General features: G+C 29.7%; 1 protein-coding gene across 5 annotated transcripts; it reads left to right on the forward strand.

Moving 5' to 3' along the window:
* Positions 1 to 180: 180 nt before the first annotated feature.
* On the forward strand, positions 181 to 21,320 carry Rabex-5 (Rabaptin-5-associated exchange factor for Rab5). 5 transcript variants are annotated; one of them, XM_035356888.2, is made up of 9 exons: positions 198 to 331; positions 1,208 to 1,256; positions 1,677 to 1,875; positions 3,563 to 3,699; positions 4,164 to 4,397; positions 7,873 to 8,100; positions 12,301 to 12,557; positions 12,987 to 13,226; positions 16,972 to 21,320. In XM_035356888.2, exons 3-9 carry the CDS (start codon positions 1,691 to 1,693, stop codon positions 17,701 to 17,703), a joined length of 2,013 nt encoding a protein of 670 aa, XP_035212779.1. In that variant the 5' UTR covers positions 198 to 331; positions 1,208 to 1,256; positions 1,677 to 1,690; the 3' UTR covers positions 17,704 to 21,320. The 5 variants fall into 5 exon arrangements, with proteins under 5 accessions (XP_035212772.1, XP_035212779.1, XP_085677738.1 ...); XM_085821612.1 differs by having other exon boundaries at positions 1,208 to 1,254; positions 1,674 to 1,875; XM_035356881.2 differs by lacking the exon at positions 1,208 to 1,256 and having other exon boundaries at positions 181 to 331.
* Positions 21,321 to 21,684: the final 364 nt, after the last annotated feature.

Raw genomic sequence — 21,684 nt, forward strand, 5'->3', positions numbered from 1 at the left:
TCATTGAAACCAAGAAAGATAAATTTATATTTTTTAAAATACTTAAAAATGCTTCTATTAAAATCTGCAAGCTTTTATATGTGTCTATGAGCTATAATATAGCTGTAATTATTCCATGTATTTAAATATTTTAAGGCAACTATTCCATTCTATTGCGAATATGGCAATGACAGTCGATTTCATTGTTTTGTTTACTGGATGAATGCAGTTACTCATTGTTTGAATAAGACCCAAGTATTTATCTTTTCTGGGAACGATCGCAGAAGCATGTGATTGTCAGATGTATCGTCCGTCTTTATGAAAGTTTTTCTAAAATACGTGTAACATACCAGTAAGTGTATTTATATACGAAATGTCGTGGCTTTCGTTTTGCTTGTTATTATGTTATCCAATACTTTAAATTCATCACAAAATCCGTACTTTCCACTAGCATTATTTTTGTCAGTACATTTTGTATGAAAGTTAGTTATATATTCATAAATAATGTCCATATTTATTGTACTGTTCAAAAGAGAGAATTCTGTAGAAAGTAAGTTAAAATAATCTATTATAATAAAATTACTTTTACGTAATATTATTGGTATCATAATATAAAATGTATTTTTATATTATTCAATCTTGAATTAGTTTGGATCATTTTTTATTTTATTTTGAAAAAGTAAAATTTCGTGTTGCCAAGAAGTTATTAATGAGCGGTTATTTAAAAATTCTTGCTCTTATGAATCGATGAATTATCTTTTTTTAAATTCTTCAGTGTGATCACTTCTATAGTTTATAATATAAGCATGTTTTCTGTAACATTTTTTTTTTTTTTTTTTTTTTTTTTTTTTTTTTTTTTTTTTGTAAACTCGTATACGTCTTGTTTAAGTTTTTTAAAGTAAGCAGAAATTTAAGAAGTTGGTTCTTGAGAAAATAATTATTGTTAATTTAAATTGAGATCTGAGTGAAATTTGGTCGCCATTTAAGTATATTGTAAAATTTTAACAGACTTTGTTAGGAAATTGACCTGTGTTTTAAGTGTAAATAAACAGTAATTTTGAACTGCCAGGATTTCATAATGCTGATGTTCTCATAAAACAGTATAGAAAAGAAATACTTAATTCATATATTGTGTTTTTATTTATAATGCGTTATTTCTTCAAATTTGCACATAGTTATCATTATAGTCCTTTGATTATTATTATAGTCCTTTCATTATGAATTTCAGGGGACCGTGTGTATATATAATATATTTTATACGGGTCTTTGGCAGTGCAGTTAAGTAGTTTTCTTTTTTTAAAAATAGATTTGGATAGTTTTTATTATTATTATTATTTTGAATTTTTCTGTAAAATTGAACTTTCAATCTTAGATAATTGTACTAGTTTAATTTCATTCTGCCATTTCTAGTTGGAAGCATTGCCTCAATGTATTCACAATTTCCACAATGTGTTACTTTGAAGACATAAGTTTTTGCTATGTCATTTTTCTGTTCTTGTATGTCCTTATTCTCAGTTTCACTGATTAGATTACAAAATTTCGTTAGCATATATTTGTTTCTTGACAGTGGTTTTCTTTAATCTGGAATTGTATCCTGAAAATAGGCATTATAATGGTATAATTATTTGTTATTAATGAAATGTGTCATTATATATTAGTTTTCCAAATAAATAAATAAAAACTTGTTATGTTTACAGGTAAAAATACTAAAATGTCTCTTAGTACATCTTGTAAAATTAAGTATAAGGCTGCTGGTCTGCATGGACATGAGCTGAAATGTAAAAATAAATGTGGATATTATGGAAATCCAGAATGGCAAGGCTATTGTTCCAAATGTTATCGGGAGCTCAATCAGAAAATTAAACCAGACAGAGATATTAAAGGATTATCAAAAAAGTAAGTTTTAAAAAATTGTAATATTTTGTAATCGATTGTAGGAAAACTTTTTCTTTAATTTTTGATTATGTAGTGGTTTTTATATTATAAATCGATGGGCTTATGTAAGTGGAATTCACATGTATAATACCGTGAAACAGCTTTCTTGCTGCTGTGGCATCTGTTTAAATATTTACAAAGATTTAATTTTAAAAAAGATGATTTTACACTGGTCTTAAGTTATAATTGTTACTTTTCATCACTTTAGTGTTAAAGTAACCATTCATATTGAAATACAATGCACATTTTCAACAGTACTGCATATTTTTAATCTTAGACATTTCTTGGCTATATCAAACTAATAAAAGCAGACATGATATACATAGCCAAATTTTAAAACTTGAATAGTTGAAATATTTATATCAGCCCCAACACTTTTAGTAAGATGCTGCAATGTTTCACCATTCCGTACTCCATGCAGCACATGTAGCATGCCCATCAATATAGTTTGAATGTTCACTGAACTGTCATTTTGGATTTTATTCTCGAAAGTGGGAGAGAGAAAATTTTCAAGATGTTAAATCTGGCTGATGAGGGCATAACAGATCACTGAAAGTTTCATTTCTGTCAAAAAAAGGGGGGTTATATTTTCAGAATATTGAAGCAACTAGAGCCGATGCAGTTTTAAGACTTTCAGTATTAAAAAACAGTTATCTAATAAACTGTTTAGTAAAACATTATAGAAATATTTATCTCAAATAGAATCTATTTGAGATAAACAGGAAAGAACAAAATAATAATAATAATGAAAATGCTTTGAAGATAATGTGTGCTGTGAAATTAAAATGTTTGGATGTATTTATAAAAATCATGTGAGAAATTAGGTAAAAGATTGTTATTGTTATGAAAAATTGTGAGAATTATGAACTGTAATATTTCAAAAGCTGAAGTTTACTCTTTATCCTACTTATCGAGGATAACAGGTTAACATTTATTTTGTTATGAGACAATTCCTGAACATATCTTTCAGAATAAAAATTCAATAAATCCATGTGCAAGAAATTTACAGTTGATTAGCATTAGTATAAACATTTAATTCTTATAATATAGGTTGCAGAAGTATGTCGTAGTTTAATTTTAATTGCATAGAAGTAAGTTCTTTATTTGTTTTAAAATGATTTTTAATTATTGTTTAATTTTAGTATAGAAAAATTAAATTAAAATTATGTATATGGCTCACATAAATAAAAACTAATTTGCTTTATTTTAATTGAAATGAGTTGTATATTTTGGCCAATAAAAATTTATTTTATTGCTTAATTTTACCAAAAAGAAAAGTGTATCTTCTGTTTAAGTATTCCTTGTGTAATTTTATTTTTTGGTTTTGTCTGAAAATTTTAAATTTGGCAATAATTAAATTACTTTTCAACTGTATCATCTTTGATAACATCAAATAAAAAAATCTCTCATTTGCATGACTATGAACTCATACTTAGCTTATGGATAAAAGCAGTGTATGTGTTTATCTAGATTTTGTTTCATATTCATATAAACTATGGTCCTAGTTGCCAGATGTTTAACATTTGTATTGTAGTGGAAATTTTAATATACTCTCTGCATTACTTGCAAGTTTCTACAAATTTTTACCATTTTAAATTCTCATATTAATGTAATGTCATGACTGATATTAATTTTATGACTTCTGTAGAATCACTCGCAGTTTTAGTGATGCTCAAGATAGTTCTCTTGTTGGATTTTCCAAATTTGAGGAAAAGAAAAAGCAGCAATCAGAAAAACGAAGTAAAACAATAAAAAGTATTATAAAGAGAGGACAAACTATGAAAGGTAAAATATATATTAAAAATTCATGTTGTGTTTATTTGAAAATCTGAATTTATTTTTCTCATTTAAAGTTATCTGTGATACTTATTCTGACTTCTGTACACGTTAACTTTTTTATTATTATTATTTTTTTTTTAATTATGAAAGAGTGGAATTTGTAAGACTGAAGATCAAACTATTGTTCTCTTTAGTAAACATATATATAGATATAGTATAGATAGTATACATACATATATAGTATAGATAGGTTTTGTAAATTTACCGCTTTGTCTATATATTTTACTTATGATTCATCTATAAAATGCTTTTTATTGTTATTATTATTTATTTGGCTAAAGAAAAATGGTAGGTGCTTATGTTTCTAGTGCAGATAATAACTTTTCTGTTTTTTAAATGTGGTTTGTAACTTTGTTTTATATGTGGTGTAATAGTTAATATTATATTTACATGATGATAATATATTTTAGAGAGTACTACTCACTCACCTTCCCGTGATGTGCTTTTGATTGGAGAAGTCTTACAGCTAAGCAAAGATCTTCAGTTAAAAGAGCCAGTCTCAAAAGATGTCATCAAACAAATTCAGAGGCAACTAGAGATAATAAGTAGATGTTTTGATAAGTCTATAGATGAGCAGTCTGAGATTATGCAAGATTTTTACAACTTTATGGCTAATAGGTGTGAGACTCATCCTTATTACCAAGGTATGTATGTAATACATATTTAATTTTTAAATGAAAAGGCTTTTCTTTTCTTCTTTTTTTTTTTTTAATTAACATTATTAGTTTTTTTGTTCTATCAGAATCTTTAATGTGTAGACAAGTGTGTTGGTTGATGAAAAGATTTTTGTTTAATAACTTTGCAGTCTACACTGTTGTCTAAAGTAAACTAGTATAATGACTGTTTTAGCATTTAGGCATTTTAATCTTTCAGAATGTATACTACAAAAGTCTGTGCATATCTGTCTGTCTGCTTGTGTCTTGTCTTGCACGCTGGAGGTAAAAATCTGCTTTATTTTTGGAAAAGTGTTGCCACTGCTCGCTTTCAAATTGTAAAACTTGTTAATCAAAAATTTGTAAGCTTTACAAATCATGAAATAAAAAGAGCATATTAATATATTCATCTAAATTCCAACAAAGATTCATGTGAAGTCATTTCGACTATTCTCATCTTTGAGTCGAGATATTAATTAAAAACTCTGAAAGCATTAATTTTCGCACTCATTTTTCTGAGTGGCAACAGACTCTCACGTTGGAGATAAAAATCTGTTTTATTTTGAAAAGTTTTGCTGCTGTGTACCTTCAGATTGTAGAGTTTGTTAATAAAACATTTGGAAGTTTTACAAAATATGAAATAAAAATAACATTTTCAAACATTAAACATATTAACATATTATTATGTAAGGTCATATTCTGATGTTGAAGAAAGCGCACAAATGCATCTGACGTCATTGTATGCCAAAAAATTTTTTCTTTTATGTGAGCATTTAAAATAAATAGCTGCTGTTGGCTACTTTTTGTTTCAGGTTAATATAATTGATACAATATGTTATTGTGACATTAATTCTTTTATAATTGATTGAGAAAATATTGTTATATTGAGAAAATATTGTTATATTACTTTAAATAATGACATCATATGTATTAACCTGAAGTGTCAAAAAGTTTTCATTTGGCAACAAAAAATCATTTATGAATTGGTTATTGCTTGGAAAAAATGAACTGATTTCTTCAGAAGTACATAGAACTTATAAATTTAGAGTTAGTTTGAGATTAAGGAACCAGTTCGAGATTTGGATATTGGATTATGATGAAATATTGTATGATGATGCTGAAATAAATGTTCTTGTTTTGCATATCTATTACAATTTTAATATCACTCTGTAGTGGTTTCTGTCTCTTTAAGATGTATGGTGAATTTTCTAAATGAATGCATGGTGCATTAAGGATTTAAACTGAGTTAATGAGCCAAAAAACTTACTTATTCCTGATTAAGCATTGTAAGATATTTTGGGTTATCATATTGATTTCCACACCATGGTATATGATTTCATCTAGCCTGCTGCTTTTCTTATTGAAAACTATTCATTCCTTGCTTTCGTGACGTCACTGATTTACCAAAATGGTAGCAGAATATATATTAAAGGCATGTATATTACAGTTGGACAATGATATGCATCAGAACCATTGCATAACTGCCATTCATGGCTCAGTGTTTTTCCTGTAACTGCTGTATAGTATTTGTATATTTGTTAAATTTATTTGTATTAATTTCTTATACATTGAATTATGTATAATTTATTGTTTCTTAGTTTGAAATGCTTATTAATGATTATCCATTAATTTTTTCACTTGTAAAACTTATGCACATTTAATATTTATAGTTATGGATATCATAAAAATTAAAATAGCATAAGAAAATACATTAGATAGTTATTAAAATAGATAAGGGGAGATTATACTTCCTTCTCCTTCAAGTTGAATTTGTCAGGTATCAGGCACTTAAGCTAAATAGCATTTTGTACCAAACTCACCAAACCCAGTACTTCCTAGTTCCATTTGTTTAGGTCACCCGCTTTGTTTATAAAGTCTAACAGCCACTACTTAATAGAGCTCAGGTGTAAATGGTTCGTATTGAGAATACCTAAAGTAGTCAGTATTATCAGAAGTTCAAGGTCAGTAGCCTGTACCTCCGATAAACGTTTTTCAGGATGTCCCTCAATGAGTACAGCCATCTTGACCATCATAACGGCATTGCTGAAGGTATAATCTTCAGGTCTGTCTCTTTTGGCAGTCTTCATGGCTGTATTCTGCTCCATCCTTTGAGATTGCCTTTTTTCACCTTTCATCTTGGGTTTTTCAACCCAAGTATCTTGGGCAATTTTCAATTCTCAACCGCATATCCCCCCCTTTTTTTGTGTGTGTGTTATCCAGAATGTCTTTTTATCTAGAGAGGCAGTCATGCTTTTAATAGCCTCCTGCCCTTCTCCAGATGTTGATTCACTTGAGTAGAAGTCATTTCTGCCTCATTCGTGAAGGATTCATTTCTGCTCCTTCAGTTGATTTCCTCTGGGTTTCCTTAGTTTGGGAAGAAAGGTCTATCTCGGTTTTGCCTGCAAAAGCAGAATTTCTAGTTAAATTCTCATTTTCAGCCATATATAAATTAAAAAAGAAAGTGCAGGATAAAAAAGTATTGAAAATTTACATTCCTACATCTGTGACTGTGCTGAGCAGAAAAGGTGAACTATGTAATTTTGCAGAACAATCCTTCTGACAGAGAAAAAGGGCTGTGTGTCTTCCCGGTTCTGGTGATTCTGAATACTAACCTTCGTGCTGTATCTATCCGAGGTGTTTGTCAACGTGACCAGTAGCTGTGAGTCTCTCGAGCGTGGTGCAGTAATGTGATCCATAGAGCCCTAACATGGAACAATGCACTAGAAGACTACATAGTAATAGGAATCTACCCAAGCATTCTGGATAATCTTTCTACATCTTCAAGTACCTGTTTTTCTGAATGAACTGTTAATAAGCAGGCTCAAATCATGTTGTACCAATCAAGTACATTCACATGTTATCCATCGTAAAATTTCACTGTGTCATGGTCTGACACGATATGTTCATCTAGTTTGTTAAACTGAAAGTCACTGATTAAATTTAGGTTTTCACTTAGTGCAAGTTGTGCTTCTGCAGCAGAGAACCTCGTTTCTACACGTACTACTGCATTTAACTCTCAATGTTCTTCAAAGAACAAAAAATTTCAAAAATAACAAAAAGGTCTGCTGTTGACTGTCATTGGTAAGACAAAATACTCTAGAAGTTGCCAGGTATTCTAGAGTCTCCGCTAAGACACTATAACTGCAGTGGCATTTATCCTAGGTACTGGTTGCATAACACCAGGGTTATGCATCTTTACACTTAACTGTTATGCAAATACAAATACATATTTGGTGCAAAGTTTTTTTCGTGTGTGTGTTTGTGTTCATATATTTTCCTAGTTGTTTATTGTTAAATACCTAAATAATTTTCTGAATTTAAACATGTTTAAGTACAAAATATTTTGTTTCATTTTTATAAAATTCAGTTATTGCCCTGAAATTTTCGGATCTGGGATCTCATTTAATAGAGTAATTTTATGCTTAACATAACTTCGTAATTTTTTAATTGTGATGTATACTTTTAGATATGACCCCAGAACAAATAGATCTGCTGATGGATAAAATTGAGGAAGTACTGATGGAGAATTTGCATAGGACTATGTTTCAGAATATTTCATCTGAATATGAAGAGAAAGACCTTGCTTTACAAAAGCGCATCAGGAGTTTAAATTGGATAATGCCTCATCATTTATTTCTAGACATCAAAGAGAATAGTCCTGAAGTTAGTGACCTGATAGATAAAGCTATCACAGGTTAGTTTATAAAACTAATTTAATTATTTTAATATGCATTTTATCATAATATATAAGTACAATATTTGAAATTATTAAGTTATAATATGAAAGATACTCAGAGCCAGATTTAGACTTGATAAGACCCTAAGCTATTTGAGATATGGAGCTCTTTATAAGTCTGTTAAAATATATTTTAATACTATTAATACTATATTTTAATTTTAGGGGGGGCCTAAGCTTATACGTAAATGTAATATAAGCCCTAAGCTTGTGTAGCTGATACGTAAATCCGGCCCTATGTATAAGCTACGTAATATACATATCAGCTACACAAGCTTGCGTGTATTACAAGCCGTAAGCTTGTGTAGCTTATACGTACATCCGGCCCTGAAAATACTTTTAAGTCTTCAAGTACAAAGGTCTAGTCGTCTTAAATTTTCCCCTTTTGATTTAATTAACCCTCATTTGCAAAAAATGACGTCTCACTTACCTTTTTTTAATTTACTTGATATCTAAATAATTATTAATGTGACTGATTGACATTTTCATATGGCAAAATTTGAACAAATAATCATTCTCTTAATTTACCAAAAACTGTATGTAAATTATAGATATGTTTAAAAAATGTTTCTAGAAGTAAAAGGAGTAAAAAAAAAATATGTTTAATAAGACTGATTTATTGATTTACTACTGGTATTATTACTTGATAATCTTTGGGCTGTGTTTTTCGTTTTTATTGTTTATGTGTCTTAAATGTATTTCGAATACATTTTTGTAAGTCTTGATTATAAGAAATATTTGTTTCTCATACTTTATTTACATCTATAATAAATTCTTTTGCAAGAAAGTTAATTTTCATCATACCGTTTATCTTCACTTTATACTTTGAAAACTAGGTATTTTTCCATTTTTCTGGCGCTGGCGATAAAGTCGCCAGTAATGGTACAACCGAAGCCAAATGGAATATCCTTGCTGGTAACCTTTTACGCCTCATTTTCAAAACAAGTCGCAGCCATTTCTTATCAGATTGATTGTTTCTTTCAATGCAGGCATACAATTACCGTAATTTCCGGAAGAAACGCCGCAGCGTTTACGTGTTTAAAACTTAAATTTTCAGCGGGTGCGGCGTTTAGGTGCACTAAAAATAAAATATTTCCTATGATGGTCATTGTACATAGTTTGGATGGCCTTGTCATTGTGCATAGACTGGTGCTGTTCCCACACAAAAGACCACTCAGTTGCTTTTTGAGAACGTTATTTTGTTTACATTCTTTCCCTTGAATGGACCTACATGCCTTATTCACCCTAAACGAGATCTCAGAACAATAACATTCTTCCCCCTTTCAAATCAACATTCTCATCAGTTCGAATAGTCTCTCTCCTCTGCCATTCGATGAATCTTCCAGGACCCATCCTCTCCCCACCCCTGCCTTTTCTGCAATTTTTTTCAAAGGCGGACACGACTCCATCTGCCTCGCAATAACGAACTCTGACGTATTTCCCCTTCAGCATGAATGGATTTTTCTTGACATTCTGCCAGATACAGATCCCATTAGTTTGGGTACAAGTACTTGTTGGATAGTTTTTAAGTAAGAAGGGAGCGGAAAATTTTTGAAAATGTCCCTAAATGGCACAGAAGCTATACTGCTGGTTTTAAGCTTAATGTAATTTCACGTGCTGAACAAATTGGAAATCGAGCAGCAGCTCGAGAGTTTGAAGTGGACGACAGATGTATTCGACGTTGGAGAACTGAAAAAGAACTTCTTAAAAATATGCCACAACAGAAACGAGCCAAAAGAAGTGGTACTGTAAGGTGGCCAAATCTAGAGGACGACCTTGCAAACTGGATAAAGGAGCAGCGAGGAAAGGGAATGGCAATTTCGACTGTAAAAATTCGCTTACAAGCAAAATTTATAGCAAAACTAATGAACATAAATGATTTCAAAGGAGGTGTAGCAGATTTATGAAAAGAAAAAATATTTCTGTGCGTACTAGAACAACAGTCGGGCAACAATTACCAATGGACTGGCAGGATAAAAAGTCATCTTTTCTAAAATATGTGGCAGCTATTATTGACAAAAAAAAACTTCTTTGGTCGCAGATAATAAATATGGATGAAACGCCGTTAGCTTTCGACTCTCCTGCAAACAGAACTGTTGATGAAACTGGTGCAAAAACTGTATCTGTGTTTATGACGGGGCATGAAAGAACGTCATTTACATGTGTGTTAGCTTGTGCCGCAAACAGTGACAAGCTAAAGCCGATGATCATTTTTAAACGAAAGACTATTCCGAAGGGAGATTTTCCTAATGACGTAATTATTTGTGCAAACGAGAACGGCTAGATGTGCGAAACAATCGTGCATGAGTGGCTACAAAAAGTTTGGCAGTGTCGTATGGGATCTTTTTTCCAACCAAAGGGGTTATAGATAATGGATTCCATGCGTGCTCATTTCTTTGAGTCAGCGAAAACCAGATGTCAAAAATTGTCTACAACCAAAGCAGTAATTTCTGGTGGTTTGACAAAAAACTTACAACCGTTAGATTTGTCAGGTAATAAAATCCTTCAAAGCTGAAGTCCGAAAGCGGTGGGAGTGTTGGATGAGTGAAGGATTGCATACGTAAACCAAAAGCGGTAAAATGCGTAGAGCATCTTATGAAGAAATTGCAAAGTGGGCAGAAAGTGCGTGGAAATCGGTAGAAACATTGTTAATAATAGCAGGGTTCAAAGAAGCTGAAATTATATCCTTAGATAAAGAGACTGTAAACCAAGAGGATGAATGTGAGGATCTGGAAGACTTAGATCAGGATTTACTAAATCTTTTTAATTCAGATAGTGAAGAATCAGATTTTAATGGCTTCATATGATGTATAGTTTGCTGTAATTCGTAAGTAAAATTTCCTTTTGTCATCCAAATTTAATATTTTGTTGTTGCAACATTTTTTATAATATAGCCTGAGTATTACAAATATGGACTTCTTTATAAGTGTGTACGTGAAGGTAAATATATTTTCCACATTTATTACTTTTAATTCATTTTTGAGTTATGGTTTCATTTCATGCATTTTTCTTAACTGGTATGTCATATATCAGGACTTAGGTTGAGTTTTTGCATCTATACGGCCCCCGACGATGTCATGCGCAATTTAATCTATTGCGGCGTTTCTGTGTAATTTTAATTTTTTTCCCGCCATTTTTCTCGAGTGCGGCATTTACGCTGATGTGGCCTTTCTTCCGGAAATTACGGTAGATAGAATTTTTACCATATAGTTCAATTTTATGCCCTAAGGCAGTTTGCGGAAATTAAGTCAATCAGAATGGAATCACACTGCTCACCTATAAGGCAAAAATATAGAAAAAGCAAAGTCAAGGGTTAAATTCGTGAATTCTAATGAGAATGCACTAGCAAAGTAAAGCACTGCGGTTTTAGATAATTTCTGAGTAAGCTATTCGTATGAATTGAAATAATTCTTGAATTTAAACTTGTGTTCCAAATTAAGATTTAACTTGTAATTAATGTAGAAAATTACTGAGAGAATTAGATTTTTGTAGTGTAGTTTACGTGAGATGAGATCATTTGAGTCGTGTGATATGAACCGGCAAGTCAGGATGTTGAACTATGAAAGCATAGTAAATTTTTAAATGAATGTCTTTTTACAAAATTTTAAATGATATTAAAATATTTATGCCTTCAAAATAAAGAATTCGTAGAATTAACATTTGTTAACATTTTTTATGTGTATACTGTATGTTGTCACCAATAAAGTCTGCTTGACGAGATTTGCGCCGGCGAAACGGAAAAGTACCGAAAACTGTAATTATAACAAGAATTTAAAAACATTTCTATGTTTAGCATTAGGAACAATTAACATCCAAGTATTATAGCATCATCTGCTTTAACTGCTGTTATTTCAGATATTCTTCTTTTCCTCTTTTGTAATTTTTTCACTCTGATTGTTTGTTATTGTAATTTTCTCAGCATTACATTATAAACAAGCATAATCTTTTTCTGTAGGGCACAGTTAATCTAGAATATACTGTAATGATAAAAGTTGTGTTTTAAACATAGTTTGTTTAGTGTTAGAGGAATAACGTGTAGAAATTTATTTTAGTATGAAGTATAAGGAAATATTTTTTGTTTTCAAAACAATTGCAGCTGGTGTTTCTTTAATGATCAAATTAAAATATATTTCATATAATAATGTAATTTTTTTCCAGATGTCATTGAAATGGATTCAAAAATAGCTCCACAAGAGAAAATACAGTCTATTGTGAAATGCAGTAAGAATATAGTCAATATAATAAATATTTCTCAAGGAGTAGTTGCTAGTGCTGATGAATTTTTACCTGTTATGGTATATATAGTTTTGAAGGCAAACCCACCACTGTTACAGTCTAATATCAAGTATATTACTAGCTACAGTATACCAGCCAGACTAAGAAGTGGAGAAGGAGCATACTATTTTACTAATCTGGTAATGCTTTATAATTAAGCTTTCAAACATATAATAAAAGCTAATTTAAAAAAAGAAAAAAAAGTAGTTGAAATTGTTCTGTGTGGAAATTTTGATGCAATAATTAATTTGTGCTGCCGGCTGTTTTTCAGAATTTTATTTCAAAATGTTGTTTCTTTTTACTGCTAAGCTTTAATCCACAAAAGCAGTGATACTAAAATAGTAACAAAGAAAACTAGTGATTTTTATATTTGAGCATAGTTTTAATGTAGACATCAAACAACAAAAATTTGCAAATATAATGCTGATTTTGGTTTGACCTCTAAATAAATACTTGTTTGGCGTGTTATTTTATCTTAATTGTGCATAGTTATTGTAAAGAAGCATGATGTTATTTTTATTGACCTAAGGTAGTTATTATATTATAGTATGTACTTTAATTTATTTCAGTGTTGTGCAGTCACATTCATTGAAAATCTTACAGCCGAATCTTTGAATTTAAGTAATGATGAATTTGAACGCTATTTGGCTGGTGAAGTCCCTATTGGTTTCACAGAACAAAATCCTTCAGATTGTGAAGGTCTTCGTCTCATGTCACAGAATTTAGCTTCCCTAAATGAAATCAGAGAGAAAAGTAATCAAGTTTTGAATGAAATGCGTACTTTTCAGGAAGAAATGGTGAGATTTAAGGTATTTTTAAGTTTATTATAATTTTTGTATAGCATACAAAGAAATATCATATACACCTTAATTACTAGAAATACTAAGAAATTATGGCAAAAATAAGTTTACTGTTCTTTGCACTTATATACTGAAAAAAACAGCATGCTACATAATTTTTGCATTCTTTGCATCTTTCATATTCCTCTTTGCATATGAAATGCAACTGCAGATAACATCAATAGAGCTAGGTTTCAATAGTTTATGGAAAAAAAAAAAAAAAAAAAAAATGCAAGCATGCCCTGCCACTAAATATGAGTATAGGCCAAGGATGGATAAATAAAAAAATATGAGGCTTGGAGCACAAGTTAATGCTCTTAATAAGTAAATTACATTAATTTTATGTTAAAATTTTTTTAATAGAAAACATAGTGCTTTTTTTTTAGTTGTCTGCATAAATTACCTATAATAAATTATATATAATTTAGGATTAAATAATGTATAATTTAGGATGAATGAGGTTCTACCTTATAGTTCTAAGGACAGCTGCTCTAGAGTAAAAAAGTGGGATTGTATAATTTGTATATACTTCAGATGTAGCAGTTTAACTGTGTAATTTATTAGTTTTTTATTTATTTATTAAAATGAAAACACTTTTCTCTAATTTTCTTAAGTATCGATTTATAAATGTAATTTATTAAATGAATGGTTTTAAATTATTTATGTTAATCATAATTTTGCCAAATTGAGTAGCATGGTTCATTTATGTCGTTTTTATAATATAGGAAAATAGAAAGCTCTGTAGTTGATACACAGTAGAATACATTTCAGAAATACGTGGTTAAGAAATTTTCTTGATTGATATAATTTATTTTTCTTATCATCACATTCCTAACTAAAAGAATTAAAGCTGTATTCATTTCTAAAGTATTTTAACTTCTTAAAAAAATCGGATTAACTTATGAATAGTTATTTTGAAAATAACATATGAATAGTTATTTTGAAAATAACATATGAATAGTTATTTTGAAAAAAGACATAATTTTGCTTCTGAAAATTTAAAAATAACATACATGAGATAATGCCATATTTAATAATGATTTATAAAAAAAAAAGCTAAAATAGTTCAATTTCAAAATTTTGTTTTTAAAATTTTGACTAAAAATATGAAGAAATTTAATAAAACTTATCGTTAGGTGGTGCACAAATGATTATTATGCACCAAGATCTTAAATATAGCTTTAGAACTTAATTATTAATGATGATAATAGTGTCAATATTCATAAAAATTATTGATTAAATAAAAAGTGTTGCATGCGTGCAGGTTCGTAATATATTGAATGCACACATGTGCGCTGATAGGTTAATAAAAATTTATTTTATCAAAATAAACACTTCAAAGTTCTGGAATTTTCTGCAGAAAAACTTGTATAAGTGTCAGTGCAATCAGTAGTTATGCATCAAACTACTAAAAAAACGTTTAACACAATTTAATGCAAAGCGCATCTGAAGAGAAGGCTAACTTGGATATCTCAGTTCATGCAGAACTAAACAACTTGCAACTAACTGACTGACTAAACAACTGAATTCAGATGCTATCTCTCTGTGGCCTTTTATAGTTTTCAACTGGCTGTGAGATATTTCTAGTACTTTCTGCTTCTCATAATTACTGGAAAGCAATAAGAGTGTGGAATTACCGTTATGACAAACATAGTGGTCAATTACATTTATTCAGTTTCAATACATATAATAGTGATACAGGAAGAAGATTCAAATGTTGCCAAATTTGGCGACTTTTTGGAATTTCTTGCCAAAACCATTGTCAGCTTGGCGGTATCCCGCCAAATTACTGAGATGCCCATTTACTCAATGTTAAATGCACTTTACCCTGTATTCTTTTTTTTCTGGCATTGCTTTCTGTTAAAATTTGTCTTGCGCTACATTACACAGAAAAATACAACAATTTCACATATAATTCTGTCAAAATTATCTATTTAAGGTCAAAATTCATAACAGCATTAAAAAATAAAAGATATAAATTAATAGAAGCTCATATATTGCTTTTAAATCGTTCTTTAAGTAATGTGTTGTTTTAATTTGAATCATAATGAGTCATCCAGAAAGTGCTTTTTTTTTTTTTTTTTTTTTTTTTTTTTAAATTAAAGCATGTCTTCTTCTAATTATTTTGTTACTGCTGGTAAGGAGTGGCCTCTCCAAACCGTTTTTTAAGTGCTGTCTTTTCTGCTTATGTTGGGTGATTCTTGCATATGTTGTGGCATAATTTTTGTTACCGGTTTAGTACTAAGAATGGAAAATCCCAAAGTTCAGTTTTGTCATGGTATGCTCTTTTAAATTAAAAAATGAGAAATTGTTAGTTAGATTGCTTAGCTTCAAAAACACTTAAGGACTAAAACTGCTCCTAAGTTTTTTATTATATGTGAGCAAAGTGCTGTTTCTGATGACACAGTTTAAAGGTGATTTAAGAAGTTTAGGCATGAAAATTTCACCTTCGTAGGTAGATCATGCCCACTCTGAGTGACTATTCTATGTAAGCAAAGGCCTATTAGTTTTTGAAGCTGCTGATCAAAATCCATATCATAAAATTCAGGAACTGTTGGGCATATTAAAGATTAATAAAAGTACAGTACTTGATCATTTGAAGAAGACTGGGTATGTTAGCTGCTATACTATGTGTATACCCCATACTTTGATAGAGCTGAATATGCTTGCTTGGAGTTTTGGCATGTGATTCTTTGCTGAAAAGAAATTACGCAGTTTCTTTTTTGAAATATTTCATTACTCAGTGGATACTATATAATAATGTTCAAGAAAAAGATCGTAGCATAAGTCAAAAGAACCTTTTTAGTAACATCAAGGGAGGCTGCATACAAAAAGAGTAATACTTTGTATGGTAGGACTATATAAAGCAGTTGTATACTATAAATTTAAGAATCCAAATATAAATTTTTAAAAAATGCTTTTCCCAAGTGGCAGTTTTAAAGCATAAATCCAAACAAAGCACTCAAAACTGACCAATTGTTGCGATGTTGTCTTCCATCATGATGATACTTGGCCCCGTATTTCGATGAATGTCAGACAACGATGTATTATCCCCTCCCATACTTTCCAGACTTTGCCTCCCCCTTCAGATTTTCATATCTTCAGGCCACTTACTCACACATATTTGGAGACTGCCAAATTCTCACATATTTGGAGACTGCCAAACACTTCAGTAACTTCTTTACAAGTAAACCTAATGACTTTTTTAAGAGAAATATTCTTCCAGCTGCTGGAGAGATCACAAGAAGTTGTAGAACAGAATGGTGCTTATGTGATTCAATGAAGTTTATTATGTCCTGTAGTTTATTATGTCATTTGAATTCATCTTCTAAAAAAAAACCACCCCACAGAACATTTTAAATGATTCATTACATTACCACACTACATAGATGATAAATGTATTCATAGCTTAACATAATGTAATGGTAATAATGGACAAAAGTATATAAAAGTTATAGATGTTTTTAATGCCAGTAAATAATTTAATTAAAGGAATATATAAAATATATTTTAAATCACTATGATTTTAGGTTTTCTGAATAATTGTGTATAATACTCATGTTCTTGCTTGCTCAAAATAATTTCAGCTCTTAACAGTTAGTTTGTGGTTATTCCATATAATTGTTTAAAATTAAGGTAGTTTTCAGTTTTTTATTATTATTATTATTATTACACACTGGTGTATAACTAACTATATTTTATATATTCTTTTTAGGAAAATCTTCTGAAGTATAAACCTCTTTCACCTCTCGTGCTTAGTGAAACACCTTATACCATCCCAGCGGATACAGACATGAGTCTGATACCAGAAATACTTCGAAATCGTGTTCTTCGGGAGGGTCCAAGAGAAGATATTCTTGTTGATTTGGAATGCAAAACTCTTCAGTCACCAGTCACTAAACTTCAGACTGATAAAACTATTAATTCTTCAGATCCTGTTCCACAGAATAAATTTAGTGATAGCTTTGCATTACCAGATTTTCACAGTGTCTCTTTGGAGAGTGAATCCAAGCCTATATCATCAGATATTCCAGTAAATAATATCACTGCCATTCAGTCATTGCAAGTTGCTCCCCCTGTGCAGGCAAAATCCATTACCCTTAGCTGTGATACATTTACTTCTTCCTCTGATGTGATGCCACAAAACAGTTCATATGTTTCAACTGTTCAGACTAGCAGTCAGCCTATTCCAAATATTAAAGATTTGGATTATCCCACTGAATTATTCCCTGATGTAAAAACTGATGACAATGTTTTAGAATCATTTGATCAGAAAGAAACTGATGTGATGAGTAATGGAAGTGATGGAGATGCAAATGCAAAGTGTTTTTTGCATCCACTTTCACCAGAATCTGAATTCATGGAAGAAAACTTACATCTTCCACCTCCACTGCAACCACTTGTAGTCCAAAGTATTAATCCAGAATCAAATGATAGAAAGACATAAACTAATTTTATTTATGTTTAGAGGTATTTAATTTATTTTTTTCAGTAAAGATCACATATGTTATGCATATGTGTCAATATTCAAAGACATGATATTAATGAAACTGTGTTTGAATCATTGTTTTACTGAAGGTAGTAAAAACCTTTTTCATGTAAGGTAAAAGGTATTTCTAGTTTTTTATCTTCAATGTTCACTGAAGTGTAAGAGTTAAACTAAGTCATGTAAAAGTAGAATGCAAAACTAACTGTGCTGGTGCAATTACTTAAAGATTTTTACTATCTTCAAGTTGTTATTTTAAGCATTTATTTGCTTTTTTTTTTAATCTTGTAAAAATTTGTTTATTAAATTAGTCATAAATTAAGTGGAAATTTATATTATTTAAAGTTTTGCTTATATTAGAGCAACTCTTGTTTTTTTTTTTTTTTTTTTTTTAATTTTAAATGAAATATAAGAATAACAAGAACAATAGCAGGTACACAATATTTTGAAGATATTTTGTGACCAAATATGTCTTGAATCAGAGACCCATGCTCAGTTTAAGAAATACGTCAAATGAGATAAACGAGCACTCGGCAATAATTTTGCCATATGACACATTTTAATGAAAGTATGCAGAATTTAAATTTTTATATGGGCTGTGCAAGGGAGGAAGTGCATATGAGAAAGTATTTTCTTTTACTAATTAGTTAAATAAAATGTATCCTCCTCATGTATTAAATATTTCCCAATATATGACTAATTAAAATTTTGGATGGATCTATAAATGCTGCTAGAGAAAATATTTCTAAGAGATACTTTTTATAACAGTGAAAGAAATATTAAAGAGTAGTGATTTTAGATATTTAGAAAATTTAGATATTGTATTATTTTCTTGAAGATTCTAAAGTTATATGAACAAAATTATCTGGAAACTTAACATGATTCCATTCTTAAACTAACTATGGGTCTAAAATCAACTGTCCAGGTAATAATTAATCATAATACTTTTTTTAATATTCTGGATTATAGCATAAAATAATAACTAATAGTAATTAAATACTCAAAATTGTTTCCATGTTCAACATCAGAAAAATAAATTTTTTATAATTTTAGCATGATTAACAACTAACTAATATTTGAACTTAGTGGTTAACATTTTATCTTGTGCAAAGTTTCAAGTATATAGTGTGTTTTTTTTTACCTGTTTTTAAATTACATATTTTTATGTGTGCTATATTTGCTGTAGTTCTTATTTTATATATTTACCAAATTGATAACTGATGTTGATAGTCTTAAGACTGAAAATTACTTTGTAACAATAACTTTGTAATCAATTGTCAATAATAGTAGTCCTCTTACTACTATTAGTCAAACATGTGGGTACATTTTCACCACTTTATTAATGTTTGTTATTTAACAAAACTGTATTTTCTCTTAATTATACGATCACAGTTGTAATTTTTATTATGAATTGAAGCAAGTACCAGTATTACTGATGTTTATTATTCAGCTGACTAAAATATGTTTGCTTTATTATCTTTATTATATTAAGTTGATTGAACTAAAATTATTGTCTACAATCAAATTATGCTGGAATGATTTTAATACATAAATTAGAATTTTTGTAATAAAATTATTTAGGAATTTGTGCAAAATTTTTTGGAGAAGTACATATTGAATTTTTTTTTTTTTTTTTTTTTTTTTTTACTTATTTAACTACTACCTAAAATTTCGTGGAACAGTTTTTTAATTATTATAAAGGAGGAGAGATATTGCCCCCCCCCCAATATTGCCTTGACTGAAGGGGAATTTGTTTGAAATCTCTTGCCCCCCCCCCTTTTTTTTTTAATGCTAAGATATAAAATTTTTGCAGCTTTTTGTGAGACAAGTATCATTAATTTTAGTCTAGATACTTGAAATGAATTTTTGTTGTCTTCAGTATAGTTAATGTACGTTAAAGTATTTAGTTAACATGCATTTGTTATTGTGAATGTCTTTATTTTAGTAACATATGTTAAAATAATTATTTAAACTAAAATGTTGATAAATTTTAAGTTTCACACCTCTCATGTTGGTTAATGTTCTCACTCAGCTGTATCGGTATTTTAAATTTAGCAGAGTACATGTGGACAGTTATTTAATAATGACAAAATGCTCGAATGCTGTCTGTTAGTGAGGTATTCTTTTTCAAAGGATAATGTCTCATTTTGTGCTCGGAGAAAATCTCATAAAGACACCTTGATCAGTTGCCAGGAGCCATACCTGTGATGGCCTAACTACCAGTGGTATGTAGATTTAATAACTTAGCCACTGGTGGCTACCATGCATTTGAATTATTTACTATTTATATTAATACATTAGATGAAGTAAACTGTTATGCATCATGTATTTGGCTTTAAACATTTGTTACAAACTTATTTGGCTTTATTTTGGATTATACATGATGTTTATAAAGTCCCGGACCCATTTTAATGTTTAATAACTCATAAATAATAAAGATAGATTAAAATTAATAACATAAATGGTTAGATAGACTTAAAAAGTTTTATGACCCTTGTCAATAAACTTCCATATGTGCCCCCTTCGTCGCACAGAGAATATCAAGTCGATATTCAATTTCACGCCAGATACCGGCAAGCATGTCAGCATCCACAGAGGCTATTGCGGTTGTGATTCTAGCTTTTAGGTAATCAGTGTTCGACACTCTCCTCCTGTAAACGTTGTCCTTCACAAATCCCCAAAGGAAAAGTCCATAACATTGGAATAGTTGCCAAAAGCAAAAGAGAGAAAAATGTAATTAATAAGCAGACGATATTTAGAAAAGTACAGATATTTAGACTAGAAAATGAAATTATCTGAAATTAACCACACGCGCAGACAATATTTACAAAAGTAAAGATATTCAAACCTGAAAAGGAAAATATATAAGTTATTCCATCAATAAATGCCATAAGTTTGTTTATATCTTCATTATTTTATGAGTTATTAAACATCAAAATGGGTCCGGGACTTAATAAACACCCTGTATTTGAAACATTAATCTTTTAATCAAATATTTTATCAAAATTTATAATTTAAATTAAAAAAAATCAAACTTCATGCATACAGAATTTAAATTTCATTTTTTATTAAAATTGTTATAGCTGCTTATATTTCAGAAACAGAAAGATTTTTAATTAGTTGCAAAGAATGTAACAATTTTAATCTCTGACTGAAGGGGAATTTTCCTTTTTTCATATTTTGTTTTCACATTTCATTTTGTAGAATGTATGTTAAGTTTATTATACTATTAAATTTTATTCAATGCATTAAACTTGTTTTAAAATAGTATTTCTATTGTTTTTTTTGTAATTTTTGTGGTGCATTATGAGTGTTGGTACATTGTGATATCTAATTTCTGCTGCATTATGGCATTATTATGAGTGCAATAAAAATCCCATCAGTTATTTTCAGTCATTTACAGATGGCCATGCATTGAATGTTAAGGAAAGTTACATTTGCAACAAATGTTAAGAGGATGCAAGTCAGCCAACATCAGAAACATAAAGCAATCTTATATTAAAAAACTGGTATTGTGAAAATAATGTTTGCAATTAATGATATATTGTATTTAATTATTAAAAATTTTTGAGAAAGTATTTGATGTTATTGTGCAAAACTGATTTCTAACAGCAATAACATAGAAGTTTTTTAAATTACTATACAAGGTCCTCCCCCTGTTTTTTTCTTTTTCTCCCCCCCCCCCCTTTTTAACAATTCCTATTGTATTATATTAAGGAGAGATTCCTAATGTATAATGAAACTTCCTGACCTTCTTGAAAAAGGCTTACTGTAGAGATTCATATTAACCCTCTGAGCGGCGCGGGTTTTTGGATCTGTCTTGAAGACCTGTTACCTTTTCGTAAACTTACATTTATTAAGATGATATTTATATTATTAAAGAAAGTAAAAAAGCAAAATATCATAAATTATAAGCTAATATATAACAAATAACAAAAAATC

The sequence above is a fragment of the Stegodyphus dumicola genome, chromosome 8, assembly GCF_044657685.1.
Source record: "Stegodyphus dumicola isolate Sdum_Otavi_A_Nest chromosome 8, ASM4465768v1".
Classification (NCBI taxonomy): Eukaryota; Metazoa; Arthropoda; class Arachnida; order Araneae; family Eresidae; genus Stegodyphus; species Stegodyphus dumicola.

Excerpts from the sequence above, each read along its gene's own strand:
- Rabex-5 (XM_035356873.2), top strand. The coding sequence starts at position 484 with ATGTCCATATTTATTGTACTGTTCAAAAGAGAGAATTCTGTAGAAA. Across the intron at positions 4,398-7,872 it reads GACTCATCCTTATTACCAAG|ATATGACCCCAGAACAAATA; the intron begins GTATGTATGTAA and ends GTATACTTTTAG. Across the intron at positions 12,558-12,986 it reads CATACTATTTTACTAATCTG|TGTTGTGCAGTCACATTCAT; the intron begins GTAATGCTTTAT and ends AATTTATTTCAG.